This window comes from Montipora foliosa, chromosome 9 (assembly GCF_036669935.1).
Source record: "Montipora foliosa isolate CH-2021 chromosome 9, ASM3666993v2, whole genome shotgun sequence".
Lineage (NCBI taxonomy): Eukaryota > Metazoa > Cnidaria > Anthozoa > Scleractinia > Acroporidae > Montipora > Montipora foliosa.
In genome coordinates this window covers 49,793,024-49,805,523 of record NC_090877.1, presented here as the reverse complement: position 1 = coordinate 49,805,523, position 12,500 = coordinate 49,793,024, and the positions used below count along the sequence as shown (strand labels likewise).

Sequence of the window (12,500 nt, the reverse complement as noted above, 5' to 3'; positions counted from 1 at the left end):
TTGAGACAACAATAAAGAGAACAGATACACGAGCATTAAAATATTCGATTGAAATGACAGGGAGTACATATATTACAAAATAGGTGGAATAAAACAAATGTATAATTGAAATTAAGCTGAAAATTTTAACTTTATTATTTACTAAATATTCAACTTAAGTATGCACGGCGACATAAGTATTCTCTTGTATCAGAGTATCCAGTTGCCGATTCTGTAGGATATCCTTAAATTTATATTTACAGGGGTGGCCAAACCCAGTCGGAATCTGCGTTTTATTTCTCTGTTTTTTTTTCCCGTGTCATGAAGACTTTCCTGTCCCTCCCCTGCTACGTAGTGTCATGGTGTTTAGAGTCTTATGCGCGTACGTTTGGTAAGTTTGAGGGGGTACTACAAATGCATAGCTTTTCTCCGGTGGACACAGTAGAATATTTAACTTAACTGCAATGGCGTCGAAAGTTATTGTAACGCGAATGGCGTTTTAGTGGGTCTTTAAAAGAAATATACCCTTATGGAGCTCAATACTGGAAAGTAAATTGGATAAACAAGACAGGCGGTGAAAAATAAATATCTCGAATTGTCAAAGAGACAAGTAATGGTCTTCGACAACAATTGCTTCTTTCGCCGTCGGATATCACAAAACGAGGTATGCTTCTAACTTAAATTGGCTAACTCTGATTTTATGTACAACACTGAAACCAAATGGCAAATTCTGTATGGGTTTACAAACATTGAAGGAATCGAACGCCTTGAATGCATCTGTGTTTACTGAAGTCGCAGTCAGTTGTCTGACAATTTACATTATTTTGTACTCAACTCTGCACAGTGTTCCAGTGTTCAGGTAAAAAAAAATGGCAATGTGGCAGTGAAGAACTGTTTAAAATAAAGCTTGTTGTCAATAGTGTGCTTCATTACTCACGGAAAAGGCTCTTCAAAGAAGGGGCTCTTCCTGAACTGTCAGAAATTTATTGACTTGCATATGCTTCGTGACACGGATTGTGTCTTGTTTGCACGCACGCAATTGAAATAGGAAGCGTTTTTTGCCTCTGATAGCAAATGTATTGTTTTTTTCAATGAATTTTTCGCTGGAGAAGGTTTTTCTTAGATTTCCAGCATTTGTGAATTTATCATGTTGTGTAATTTTCGAGCTTAACAAATTTGCATACGTGGGGTTGAAATGTGATACGGGAGGATTTTTGTGGTAGTGCACTGTAAGAAGCGCGTGCATAAGTCAAGAAAATAAACAGGTCTGTTGGAAGCGTGAAAGAAAAAGAAAACTAACAAAAACAAAAACCCGTTATCTTGCCATCATTTGACTCAGATGCTTCACTGTTTCGCGAGAAAACACGCCCCGATAACTTGATCACGGCCACGCAAATTTCCCTTTCGTAAACGGTCGTTGCCATTTCTCAGAACGGTCGTTACCATTTGAAACGGTCGATGCCATTTATAACGGTCGACTACACACTTCACTTCAAAGAAAATTAAAAGAAACAAACTAAGAAAAAGTATTAACAAAAATTAAGACAAAAAGGGAAAAAAAACATTTATAAAAAAAACTGGAGGAAAAAAAGAGTCCGAAAATTCCAAAACTCGAACTCGGGTTCTTAGCCCTCACCCTAGACAGAACCCTCACCCTAAACAGAACCCTAACCCAAACCCTAACTCATATGACCAGCGAGACACAACTCCCAGTAACCGCAACCTTTTGAGTTCTTAGTCCTAATGAGTGTAATTCAGAGCTAAAAAATGGCATCGACCGTTTCAAATGGCAACGACCGTTTACGAAAGGGAAATAGGCACCGGCGCCCGCTGAATTTGATGTCACTTTCGATTTTGAGATTTATTTGTGCAGCCAAACATACAATAACAAAACTGAATGTGGCAAAAATCTCCCAATGTGTTTTTCGCTGATGGTAACTTTTTATATTCGCGGTTCAAAATTTATGTTGTTTTCATGTCGTAAATTTTGTTGCTGATGGCAAAAGATTTTATTCTCGATCGACCGTGCTGAAAACTTCCTTCTGCTCTTCCTAAAAACTGTGTATCAATATTTATTTATTTTTGCATCAATATTTGTTTTGCATAAGGCAAGACAATAAAATCTGTACCTTGCTTAGTTCGCATTTTTGAGCGTTAAAATAGAATTTTCGGTCCTATGCTTCTGTTGCAAAGTGGTATATTTTTTAGGTCACCCATCCAGCTTCTAACCCCGCCGGACAAGGGTCAACTTCAGTGCATTGAACGCTGTCAGACGCTCAGAGTGCACGCTTAAAACTTGTGATGAAATGAAGTTGTGAGGGAACTTGAAAATGATCAACATGTCAGCCTAGAAGCCAATGTTTCTCGATTCCCTTTTATTTTCTTCAATCTTTCTGGGTTTAGTACTTTGCTAGTGTCCACATGTCTTCTCAGGGGGCTATTTACCTAAGACTTCTACCACAGCACTACAATGATATACAATACGAAAACAATATAGTGTACTATTTGAGCTCCACATTAAGCAAAGACAACTTGAATCTCCTGGAAGGCGAAACGCAGCTAATTTGACAATATGGAATAAAGCGATGTCTTATTGCACTACCACACGTACGCAATGCGTGCCTATTGTTTCTAAAGATGACAGGATTTTTTTTTTCTTTTTTGCCAATTATTAACAGGTCGATAGCCAGGTTTTTAACCTGAGAAAAAGATCTGTTTCGTCGTAGGAACGTGTAAGCCAAAGGGCCTCTGCTGGCACGACTTCTGGGTGACCCCTTAAATGGTCTTAATGATCCCCGACTTGAAAAGTTGACTGGCACGCTGCAGTTCAATACCACCCAACTCAGCCCCTTCTGTTTTTGAGTAACACGTACCAGAGGCAACCCAGTGTACGCTCATGGAGCGTCTAGTTTTGTAGAGGACGATCACTGTCGGGAATGCTTATTTCCCTTTCGGAAACGGTCGTTGCCATTTCTCAGAACGGTCGTTGTCATTTGAAACGGTCGATGCCATTTTTTAGCTCTGAATTACACTCATTAGGTCTAAGAACTCAAAAGGTTGCGGTTACTGTGAGTTGTGTCTCGCTGGTCATATGAGTTAGGGTTCGGGTTAGGGCTAAGAACTCGAGTTCGAGTCTTGAAATTTTCCTCCAGTTTTCCTTTTATAAATGTTTTTTTCCCTTTTTGTCTTAATTTTTGTTAATATTTTTTCTTAGTTTGTTTCTTTTAATTTTCTTTGAAGTGAAGTGTGTAGTCGACCGTTATAAATGGCATCGACCGTTTCAAATGGTAACGACCGTTCTGAGAAATGGAAACAACCGTTAACGAAAGGAAAATTTGCGTCGGGAATACGATTCCATATCATTGCACCAATACTTGGAAAGGAGTTTTCCACGAAGATCCGTTCTCGAATGCTCAAGATAGAAATTGCCCGCTGCGGAAGATCGTGTATTATGATGATGTATTTTTGTAGGTAAAAGGTAAAGTCTGCTACGAGCCTAGAAGGCCCATCAGGCCGGCGCTTATCACCGGTTTCTTTAGCATGAAGTGACTAGGAGTATTTCTACTCCTCCCTGGATGGGATGCCAGTCCATCGCAGGGTTACCCCCAGCATTAAATTCGCTGGTACCCATTTATACACCTGGGTGGAGAGAGGCACCGTGAGAGTAAAGTGTCTTGCCCAAGAACACAACACAATGTTCCCGGCCGGGACCCGAACCCGGACCACTCGATTCGGAGTCGAGCACACTAACCATGAGGCCTCCGCGCTTCCCCAGGTATTTTTGAAGAGTACGTATTAAAATAAGTTGGCAACATTTGGAGGTGTTACATGATTGAATACATCGTGCATAATAACGCAGATGGTTTTAAAATAGAGAAGATTAAGAGGAAGAACATTCGATAATTTAAAAAAAGGTACAGCGTGAAATCTAAAGGGTTTAAAATGAATCAAACCAAGGACACGCTTTTGCAGAACCAATTTTTTTTTTTCAAATTGGTCCGAGCAGCTTGGCCCCAGACAGCTATACCATAGGACAAGTAAGGCTGTAAAAGATATCGATGCTTGTTCAATAAAGTATTAGAAGGGACAAAGTGCCTTAGTCTTGCAAGTGTACTTAGTGATGTGCTGATTTTGGTAGAAATATAAGATTATGTGATATAATGCGTTCAAGATAAGTTTGAATCAATAAGAACACCAAGGTATCTGACACATTTTTTTCCTTTCTAAGGAAACAAGAGAGTTAGCACTATAATCAAAGATTTTGATGTTGAATTCGTAATCAATATGCTTTTGATAAGTTCTGAATATAACGAAATTAGATTTCATTTTTTAACATTAAGAGATAACTTGTTTGCCATAAGCCAGTTGCCGATATTCCTAAACTCCTAATTTACCACTGCCTCAAGTGATCTCTAATTCTTATCAGCATAAAGTAGGTTAGTGTCGTCAGCAAGCAAATAAAAATTTAATTTGTCAGAAGAGTTACAGATATCATTTATAAACAACAAGAACAATAATGGTCCTAAAACTGATCCTTGCGAAACACCACACAGACAGCGCTAATTCTCAGAAACATGGAAACCACCCTGAGTAGTTTGATATCGATCGTTTAGATACGAGGGAAACCAGTTATTACGGGCTCCTCTGTTTCCGTAATACTCAAGTTTCTGCGGTAAGATTGAATGATTGACTGTATCAAACGCTTTCTTTAAGTCAATAAATATCCCGCAGAAAAAAAAAGCTTCTTATCCATATTGAGCTGAATTCTATTGACTATATCAATAAGAGCATGTTGAGTTTGCGTTTTTCAGTTCTACAAACAAACAAACAAACAAGATATGAACAATATATATCAACTTACCGGTTGTATTTTGGAATAGTTAATCCTAGCTTATCCATAACCCTTTTCATCACGTCATCGCATCGACCTAAGGGCAAAGAATTGTATGGTGGCCACGCACACAAACCAGGCCTCGGTTGTTTAAAGGCCACGTATGGCGTTGCTACGTTACTATTCGGATAAATGACAGCAACGCTATCCACCGGATAAATCAATAGCCTGCGGATAACTCAATTGCTTTTGAAGGTGCTTATCCGTTAGATAGCGCTACCCAGTTTTTTTTTTTTCACCAACAAGGCATGATGACACTATGAACCCTAACCTGACACTATTAACTGAAAAACGACTGGCAAGTCTTCACAGAAATAAAAAAGCCCCTCACGACCGTAGGTGAGTACAACGAAGTAAATAAAGTCTGCTAGACTTGCGAAGAGTTGTTAAAACAACATATCCAGTAAAAGTTCGTTGTCTCGAACTATAAGCAACTTCGAGTACAGGCACTTATCCCCATCCAAAAAGTACTTGAAAGAGTTGCGGAAAAGCATTAAAATATTAACATTTTCAGCTACGGTAACTAAGAAACCGTGATTGCTCATTTATTCAGTGACCGGCGACAAGACGTACTGCCTCAATATTGCACTAAGAGTCTCTAAAAGTCTCTAAAAGAAAGGTGCATCTGACAGGACAACTCGGATTAATATTAATCCTAATGATTATTATAATCCAGTAATAGATTATTATAATCCATTACTGAGGTTTGAGCCGTGCCTTGATCAATTAGGATTACTATTAATCTTATGTGGGATTAATATTAATCAGATTAATATTAATCCTATTATTAGATCCAGTAATAGATTATTATAATCCATAACTGAGCTTTGAGCCGTACCTTAAACGATTAGGATTAATATTAATCTGATAAATATAATCCCACATAGCTCAAATTTGTGCAAGTCTCTCATGTTCATAGTCGCCATCGTGATATGCCGGCTCCGAACCTCGAAACAGTTAGTGTCTTTGGGATTGTCGCGATTCCTACGCAGCTGGTAGTTATTCCCTTTCTTAACGGTCCCCTTTCTTGTAAAAACACACGCCCACCGCACCGATTCGCTGGCCCAGAGGCGCTTGTTCCTTTTCATTTACTTCTAGGCTCAACATCGCTACCAGCTCTAACATATGCAAGTGATCGTGTGACTGATGTGATCAGTGTTATGTCCCGTCAGTCCCTTGTTCAGCGTGTAATGTCTGCAGTTTGTCTGTCATAGCTCTGATCTGGATTATAATAGAGGATAATATTAATCCGGATGATTAGTATTAATAATAATCTAATCCTTCCAATTTTTGCCGTGCCTTAATCTATTACTGGATTATAATAATCTATTGCTGGATTATAATAATCTATTACTGGATTATAATAATATATTACCGGATTATAATAACCATAGTATAATCTATTATTATTGTAATCCACGGATTAATATTAATCCGAGTTGTCCTGATCTGAAAGGAACGTGTACGAGTTAATTTGAAAAGCTGACTCACCACTAATTTTTAATACTGCGAGATCATCTTTAGGAGTCCACTTCAATAAAAAAAACACAAAGATAGATTAGATGTCATTCAAACACTTAAACTTTATTGCTAAAAATATTTTGTAAACGAAGACTCGCTCATGATCAATATTTTCATTTCATCTGCACAATAGCTAAAAACGATGAAGACCATTTTGACCGGGTATTCATGCGACACAAATTAGAAATCACAGTTTTCATAGAACATGGTAAAACAGCTTACGAGCAACAAAAACCCACACAGTCAAAGCAGTATGTCGTTACTATCCAACTTTATATCTAGGAAAGGAACGACATAGTGGAGCAATGTGGCTGGTCTTGGGAAATGGTACAGTAGCATGAACAGTCCTTGACCAGGGTTGAGAATTTAAACACGCAAATCCCTCCCCCCTTCCCCCAAAAATATACATATATAATTTTGAAAATCTAATCTAATTAGTACCTGAAGATTGACTATGAACAGATTCGGTCTCCTCGTCTTAACTCTATTCATTCCCCATAAAGCACGATAGGTCTTTAACACCTTCAGAAAAATAAAACCAAGAATAAGAATAGCGTCATTAAGTTATTTCTTGGACAGACCGCTTGACATGAGTACGTTGCCGGTGCCAGACTCATATTATGAAAATTAGCACAGGCAACTGTGCAATTAAATCAATAAGAAACACTTTTTCGTCTCTCAAATAGTTCGTGCTCAGTGGTTGGCCAAGTTCTACAAAACCACAAGCTGTTTAAGTTTAAAGTTTGTGTTTTTTGTCTTGATGGTCCAGAGATGTAATAAATGTCTTGAATGACTAACTTCTTTTTCAAGAGGTGAAAACTGTTAATCATTTTTCTTGACTATAAACATAGCAATTGCAGAATACCCCGTTGAAATCGAGGCCTTAGGGTAAAGTTTCTTCGGTGGCTGGATCATTGAACGAGGCAATTTCTATGTGCTGGCTACGCGTCTACACGTGTCTACGCGTCAAACTTAAGGTTAAGGGTATCGGTGTTCGTAGTGTTTTGTCATTGAGCCTGGATCATGGAACGAGGCAATTTCTTATGTGCTGGCTACGCGCTAAGCGTGGCGACGCGTCAAAATTAAAGCTAAGAGTACCGGTGTTCGTAGTGTTTTGCGTGGAGGCTGGATCATTGAACGAGGCAATTTGTTGTTATGTACACTGCTGGCTACGCGTCTACGCGTGGCTACGCGTCAAACTTAAGGTTAAGGGTACCGGTGTTCGTAGTGTTTTGTCATTGAGGCTGGATCATGGAACGAGGCAATTTCTTATGTGCTGGCTACGCGTCTACGCGTGGCTACGCGTCAAAATTAAAGCTAAGAGTACCGGTGTTCGTAGTGTTTTGCGTGGAGGCTGGATCATTGAACGAGGCAATTTGTTGTTATGTACACTGCTGGCTACGCGTCTACGCGTGGCTACGGGTCAAACTTAAGGTTAAGGGTACCGGTGTTCGTAGTGTTTTGTCATGGAGGCTGTATCATTGAACGAGGCAATTTCTTATGTGTTGGCTACGCGTATACGCGGAGCTACGCGTCAAACTTAATTCCAATATCTTTGTGGTAAATTAAAATTACTTGAAGTTGGTGTATGAAAGCTGCTTTTTTGTGTATGAAATGATTTACCGAAACGAAATAAGCGTATAAGATAAATCAAAATTATGGCATAGTACAACATGACTTTGACACATTCCTCTCAGTGGCCGGAGGAACTATACTCGTCCATACTCGTTACCAGATTTCGCTTTCCAGTTTTCTTCAGTTGACATATTCCGTGATCACCAATTTAAATGAGTAGCTACGCGTAGCCACGCGTAGCCGGCTACGCGTAAATAAGAAAACGTCCCGGGGTATTCTGCAATTTAGCCCAATATTCGTGGTTTCACGAATTTTGCAAGCCTCCCACGGAAGCATTGTTAAAAAAATAGTTTAAAAGAATAATAAAAAATGTTTTCACATGCACAACACCTTTAAACTGGATCCTAAACACAGTATACAATCAGCCACTTTAGCAGTTTCCAGGGCTCCTTCCCAGTTTAATGGCCATCTTAGATTTCCTTTCTCTCCAAAATGAACTATGCTGTCTCGCAGTTGAGAACCACATTTATGGCAAAATCGATTTGTTAAATGTCTCCTTAGACAGGTGTTCTCTGTCACATCAAATAGACGATAGTACACCTCATCATTTTCTTCACATTCTGTGCATACCTATAAAAAGTACCATAGATACCATATAACATATACCATACAGTGTGGATCTATATAGCATTTGAAGTAATGTGGAAAAACATGACTCATAGGTTACTTTACCTTCTTCACACTTGGTAAAAGGAACATGTATTACACTTTTAATGAATTACATTACCAATTTTCTCACAAGTAACACACCTCAACAAACATATTACCATGGACCTCTGAGAGCGCCTGAGGTGGAAGTCCACTTCTTACATGAAGTCCATCACAATTCTGTGAAACCACATGTTTAACCTATGGTAGCAAAGAAAAAGAAATCCCTCTCCAAGTTATTCAGTGTGAATTAATTCAAGGAGTTTTGCAAAAGCTGCATCTGAGCACAAACAGACAAATGGAATTGAATACAAGTCATTTTTTTTCCTTATACTCTTGATTTCAAGTTACCTTTGGCAGATACACTTTTTTAGATATGAAGTTTCATTATTACATGTATGTGAACTGTGGAAAAGAGTGATATGAAAGGTGGAAAGATCATAGCAGTTACACCGTAGTTGCAAAGGAAGTCCCCCTCCCACCCCCCCCCCCAAAAGAAAATCATTTTGTTCACCTACTGTAGTATTGTCAGGATGATTTTTGTTCCCAAAAATTTCTTTCCTTGATTCCTTACACAGAATTTTTGGTTTCGTCTAATGTAAGCATCCCAACACTTTCAGAAATACGAATTAAGCTCCAAGATTACCAACTTGACAAAAATATAAATTTAGCATAAGGAAGAATAGACATTGTTCATCATTAAACTTTTACTGGAACTATACATACAAAACATTCTAACAACCATTAGTATCACCCAACTAGTGGACTAACATAAATCCTGCATTTTAATTGGCTACGCTGCTAGAGGACTATTAGTAATAGTCCTCAAATAGCAAAAAGCATGACACTTTATTTCGTTTTATTCCCAAACAAATATTTCTTCAACTAGCATTTGCCAACTCTACTATTGCCTTTTCTGTCCAACTAGTTGGGTAATACTAAAACAATTAGAGCCTTGCCCTCAAGGGCCATACATGTAGGCCAATAGCCCATTCAGCTTCGCTTCATGGGCTATTGACCTGTAGTCCTTTAATATGGCTACGGGTCTAATTGTTCGTTATCACCACAACCATCAACATCATCGTCATCAGCCCCATCACTGTCACAGTTGAAATAATTGTTTGCATTTGCAGATATAAATAATTATAGGAGAACACACCCTTGCAAAGGCTCTTGTGGCCAGAGAGCAATAGGATTCATTTCGATTGTAATACCTGTACATCACAGCCCAACATAGACTTACCAGTCCCTCCTGATAGAGTTTAGTAATACTCATATGAGTTAACGTTGGATCAGCATCTGTCAAATTGTATGATCTGGTAAAAGATGAAATTATCAACCTTAACAAAATTGTTGGTACAATGTACCGTAACAGCAACTAGAGACTTGCGCCTCTTACCTCTAAGCTTTTTCAAGGGTTAAGTGACTGCTTGCTTTCCTTCCTCTTTTCTTTTTCGTTTTGTATGTACATTGTAAAATAAAACTTGAAAGAGCAACTGGCAAAACACTTGCCATAAGTGAAAAAAAATAACTCAAAAATGAACAACGTTTGAGGTCAGAAGCATTTTCACAAGAAACAAGAACTTTCAAGTGAGCTATTTCGTAGAGCACAGTAAAACATGACAGCTGTGACAAATTCACATTTCAGGGTTTCTTCCAAGTAGGAAGACACAAATGAAAGGTTTCATGCTTTCCTTTTTCTGTTGACTTTCCCCTTGTTTTCTCGTTCTCCCTTGAAAACCCAGTGTTAAGGATAGAGGCAATGATACGCAGTGGATAGACTGTATCAATAAAATGAATTAGTTGCTTGGTAACTGGCAAAAAGACAGCTGGAAAATCAGGGCAGGATTTGCACTTAAAACCTCCCTAACACTGGTTCAATGATTGTACCCATTGAGCTTAAAGTATTCCTTAGGAGCCAGAACACCCCCAAAAAACTCTCAAAAAAGGAAGGAAACTTTTACCAAAAAATTCTAAAATCTACCGCATATGCCATAAAGCATATCTAAATACACATATTCTGTACGGTAATTCGTCAAAGTCCATTGCCACTGAAAATGTGTTTCATTCATCAGGAAAAAATTTAGCACACAAACTGGAAACTAAGGGAATCGTAATAGAGAAGTGCCTTTTCCCTGCCCACATCTTCACTCTGTGAGACTTGTCAGCCACAACTGCTGCCAAATTTTGGTAAAGTGAATTATCTTTTTTATTTATTTATTTTAATTAAATAAAGACATTTCAACTACTACATCACACGTTAATATCGACAGATACAAAAGATATTTTAAAACCTACACCATTTCATTTCAATGGCTTATCGAGTATTTATCAAGTATTGTGAAGTTTAATAACAGGGGATCGAGCAATCTTTTGTCCAGCCACCTTTTTGGCTGGCTGTTCCTCTATTAAACATTAACTCAGCAACTGAGGCAGCTCAAAGGTCCAAGTTTCTGGCCAAATGTGATCAGCGATAACGCTTTGTAGAGGACAGGAAAGTAAAACATGGTGACATGATGTCCCCCTCATTGTACTTTAGCCGAATGGCGGATACAAGAAAAAGAATAGCTCAGCGACTTATAGGAAAGCTACATCCTTCAAACTTGGTGAATAACTCAGCAACTGAGGCAGCTCAAAGGTCCAAGTTTCTGGCCAAATGTGATCAGCGATAACGCTTTGTAGAGGACAGGAAAGTAAAACATGGTGACATGATGTCCCCCTCATTGTATTTTAGCCGAATGGCGGATACAAGAAACAGATGGAAAATAAGACTTTTCTTGAGTCCTGTGGATAACAGAGCTAGAACTTCCTTTCCTTCCAGCAGAGAAGTCATTGCATCGCGTTGTTCGAGCTTTAATTATGTTAAAGTTATAGTGGCATCCTCGTCTCGAAGAGGCGATGGTTAGCACTAGGGATTTGGGCAGGATCTTGTATGACTGTGTAGCCCGATCCTGGAGTGGCAGTCTATGTTACAGGTGGCACAGACGTTCCTTATGGAATTGCGCGCAGAGGCTGTACGTTCTTTCCTTGCCGCTCTCTTGCATGTAGCCTGGACTCTAGCATTCGCTTCCGCCTTTGAAACCACCACTTTGACACTTTGCGGCCATGTATCTCGGTGTTTGGCGATGTCGTCCCACTTAATGACTGGTCCCTCAGGAAACAGTTCATTTTGTGTCCCTCGAATTTCAATGTTTTCCTCGGCTGTGCCTCGGGGAAATATTGAGATTCTCAGGACCAGTCATTAAGTGTTTACTATAATAGACTTAGTTGACTTCTACATTCAATTTGATTGAAATGAATTTAACCAAACGGAAAAGATCTGACACAGAAACATTTTACACGATTGGGAATTGCCTGAACTAACTCTTCTTACAGCCTAACCCTAACCCTATAGGCCTTATCACGGTTTTCGACGCCATCTTGACGGGTAGGCAAAGCGGTCAGAAATTACAGTGTTTGTATGAGAATCCGATAGCAAATAACTTCTTCCAAAATTGAATTTTTCACAATTTCTGAATCGCAACGTTAAAATACTAGGTAGAAGGTTGTATTCACCAAGTTTGAAGTATGTAGCTTGGCTAGAAGACGCTCAGTTAATTTTTTGAATTTTCCACACATTTGTCTGTAAATTTGGCTGGGTAAACAAACGTCTAGACGCAGTTCGCGGGAAAAAAATTTTGAGACTAATGTATGGAAAATTAAAAAGAATAGCTCAGCGACTTATAGGAAAGCTACATCCTTCAAACTTGGTGAATACAATCTTCTACCTAGTATTTTAACGTTTTGATTCACAAATTGTGTAAAATTCAATTTTCGAAGAAGTTAT

At 38.7% G+C, this 12,500-nt stretch overlaps 1 protein-coding gene across 1 annotated transcript in view; it reads right to left on the bottom strand.

The window, feature by feature from the left end:
- LOC137970727 (NAD-dependent protein deacetylase sirtuin-7-like) overlaps positions 1–12,500 on the bottom strand; it is a 14,768-nt gene that overhangs the window by 1,103 nt on the left and 1,165 nt on the right. Inside the window, exons 5-10 of the mRNA XM_068817267.1 lie at positions 9,918–9,990; positions 8,777–8,875; positions 8,357–8,596; positions 6,833–6,913; positions 6,362–6,401; positions 4,841–4,907 (exon numbers count right to left, since the gene is read on the bottom strand). Coding sequence (XP_068673368.1) covers positions 4,841–4,907; positions 6,362–6,401; positions 6,833–6,913; positions 8,357–8,596; positions 8,777–8,875; positions 9,918–9,990 — 600 coding nt within the window. The remainder of the gene's footprint in view (positions 1–4,840; positions 4,908–6,361; positions 6,402–6,832; positions 6,914–8,356; positions 8,597–8,776; positions 8,876–9,917; positions 9,991–12,500) is intronic.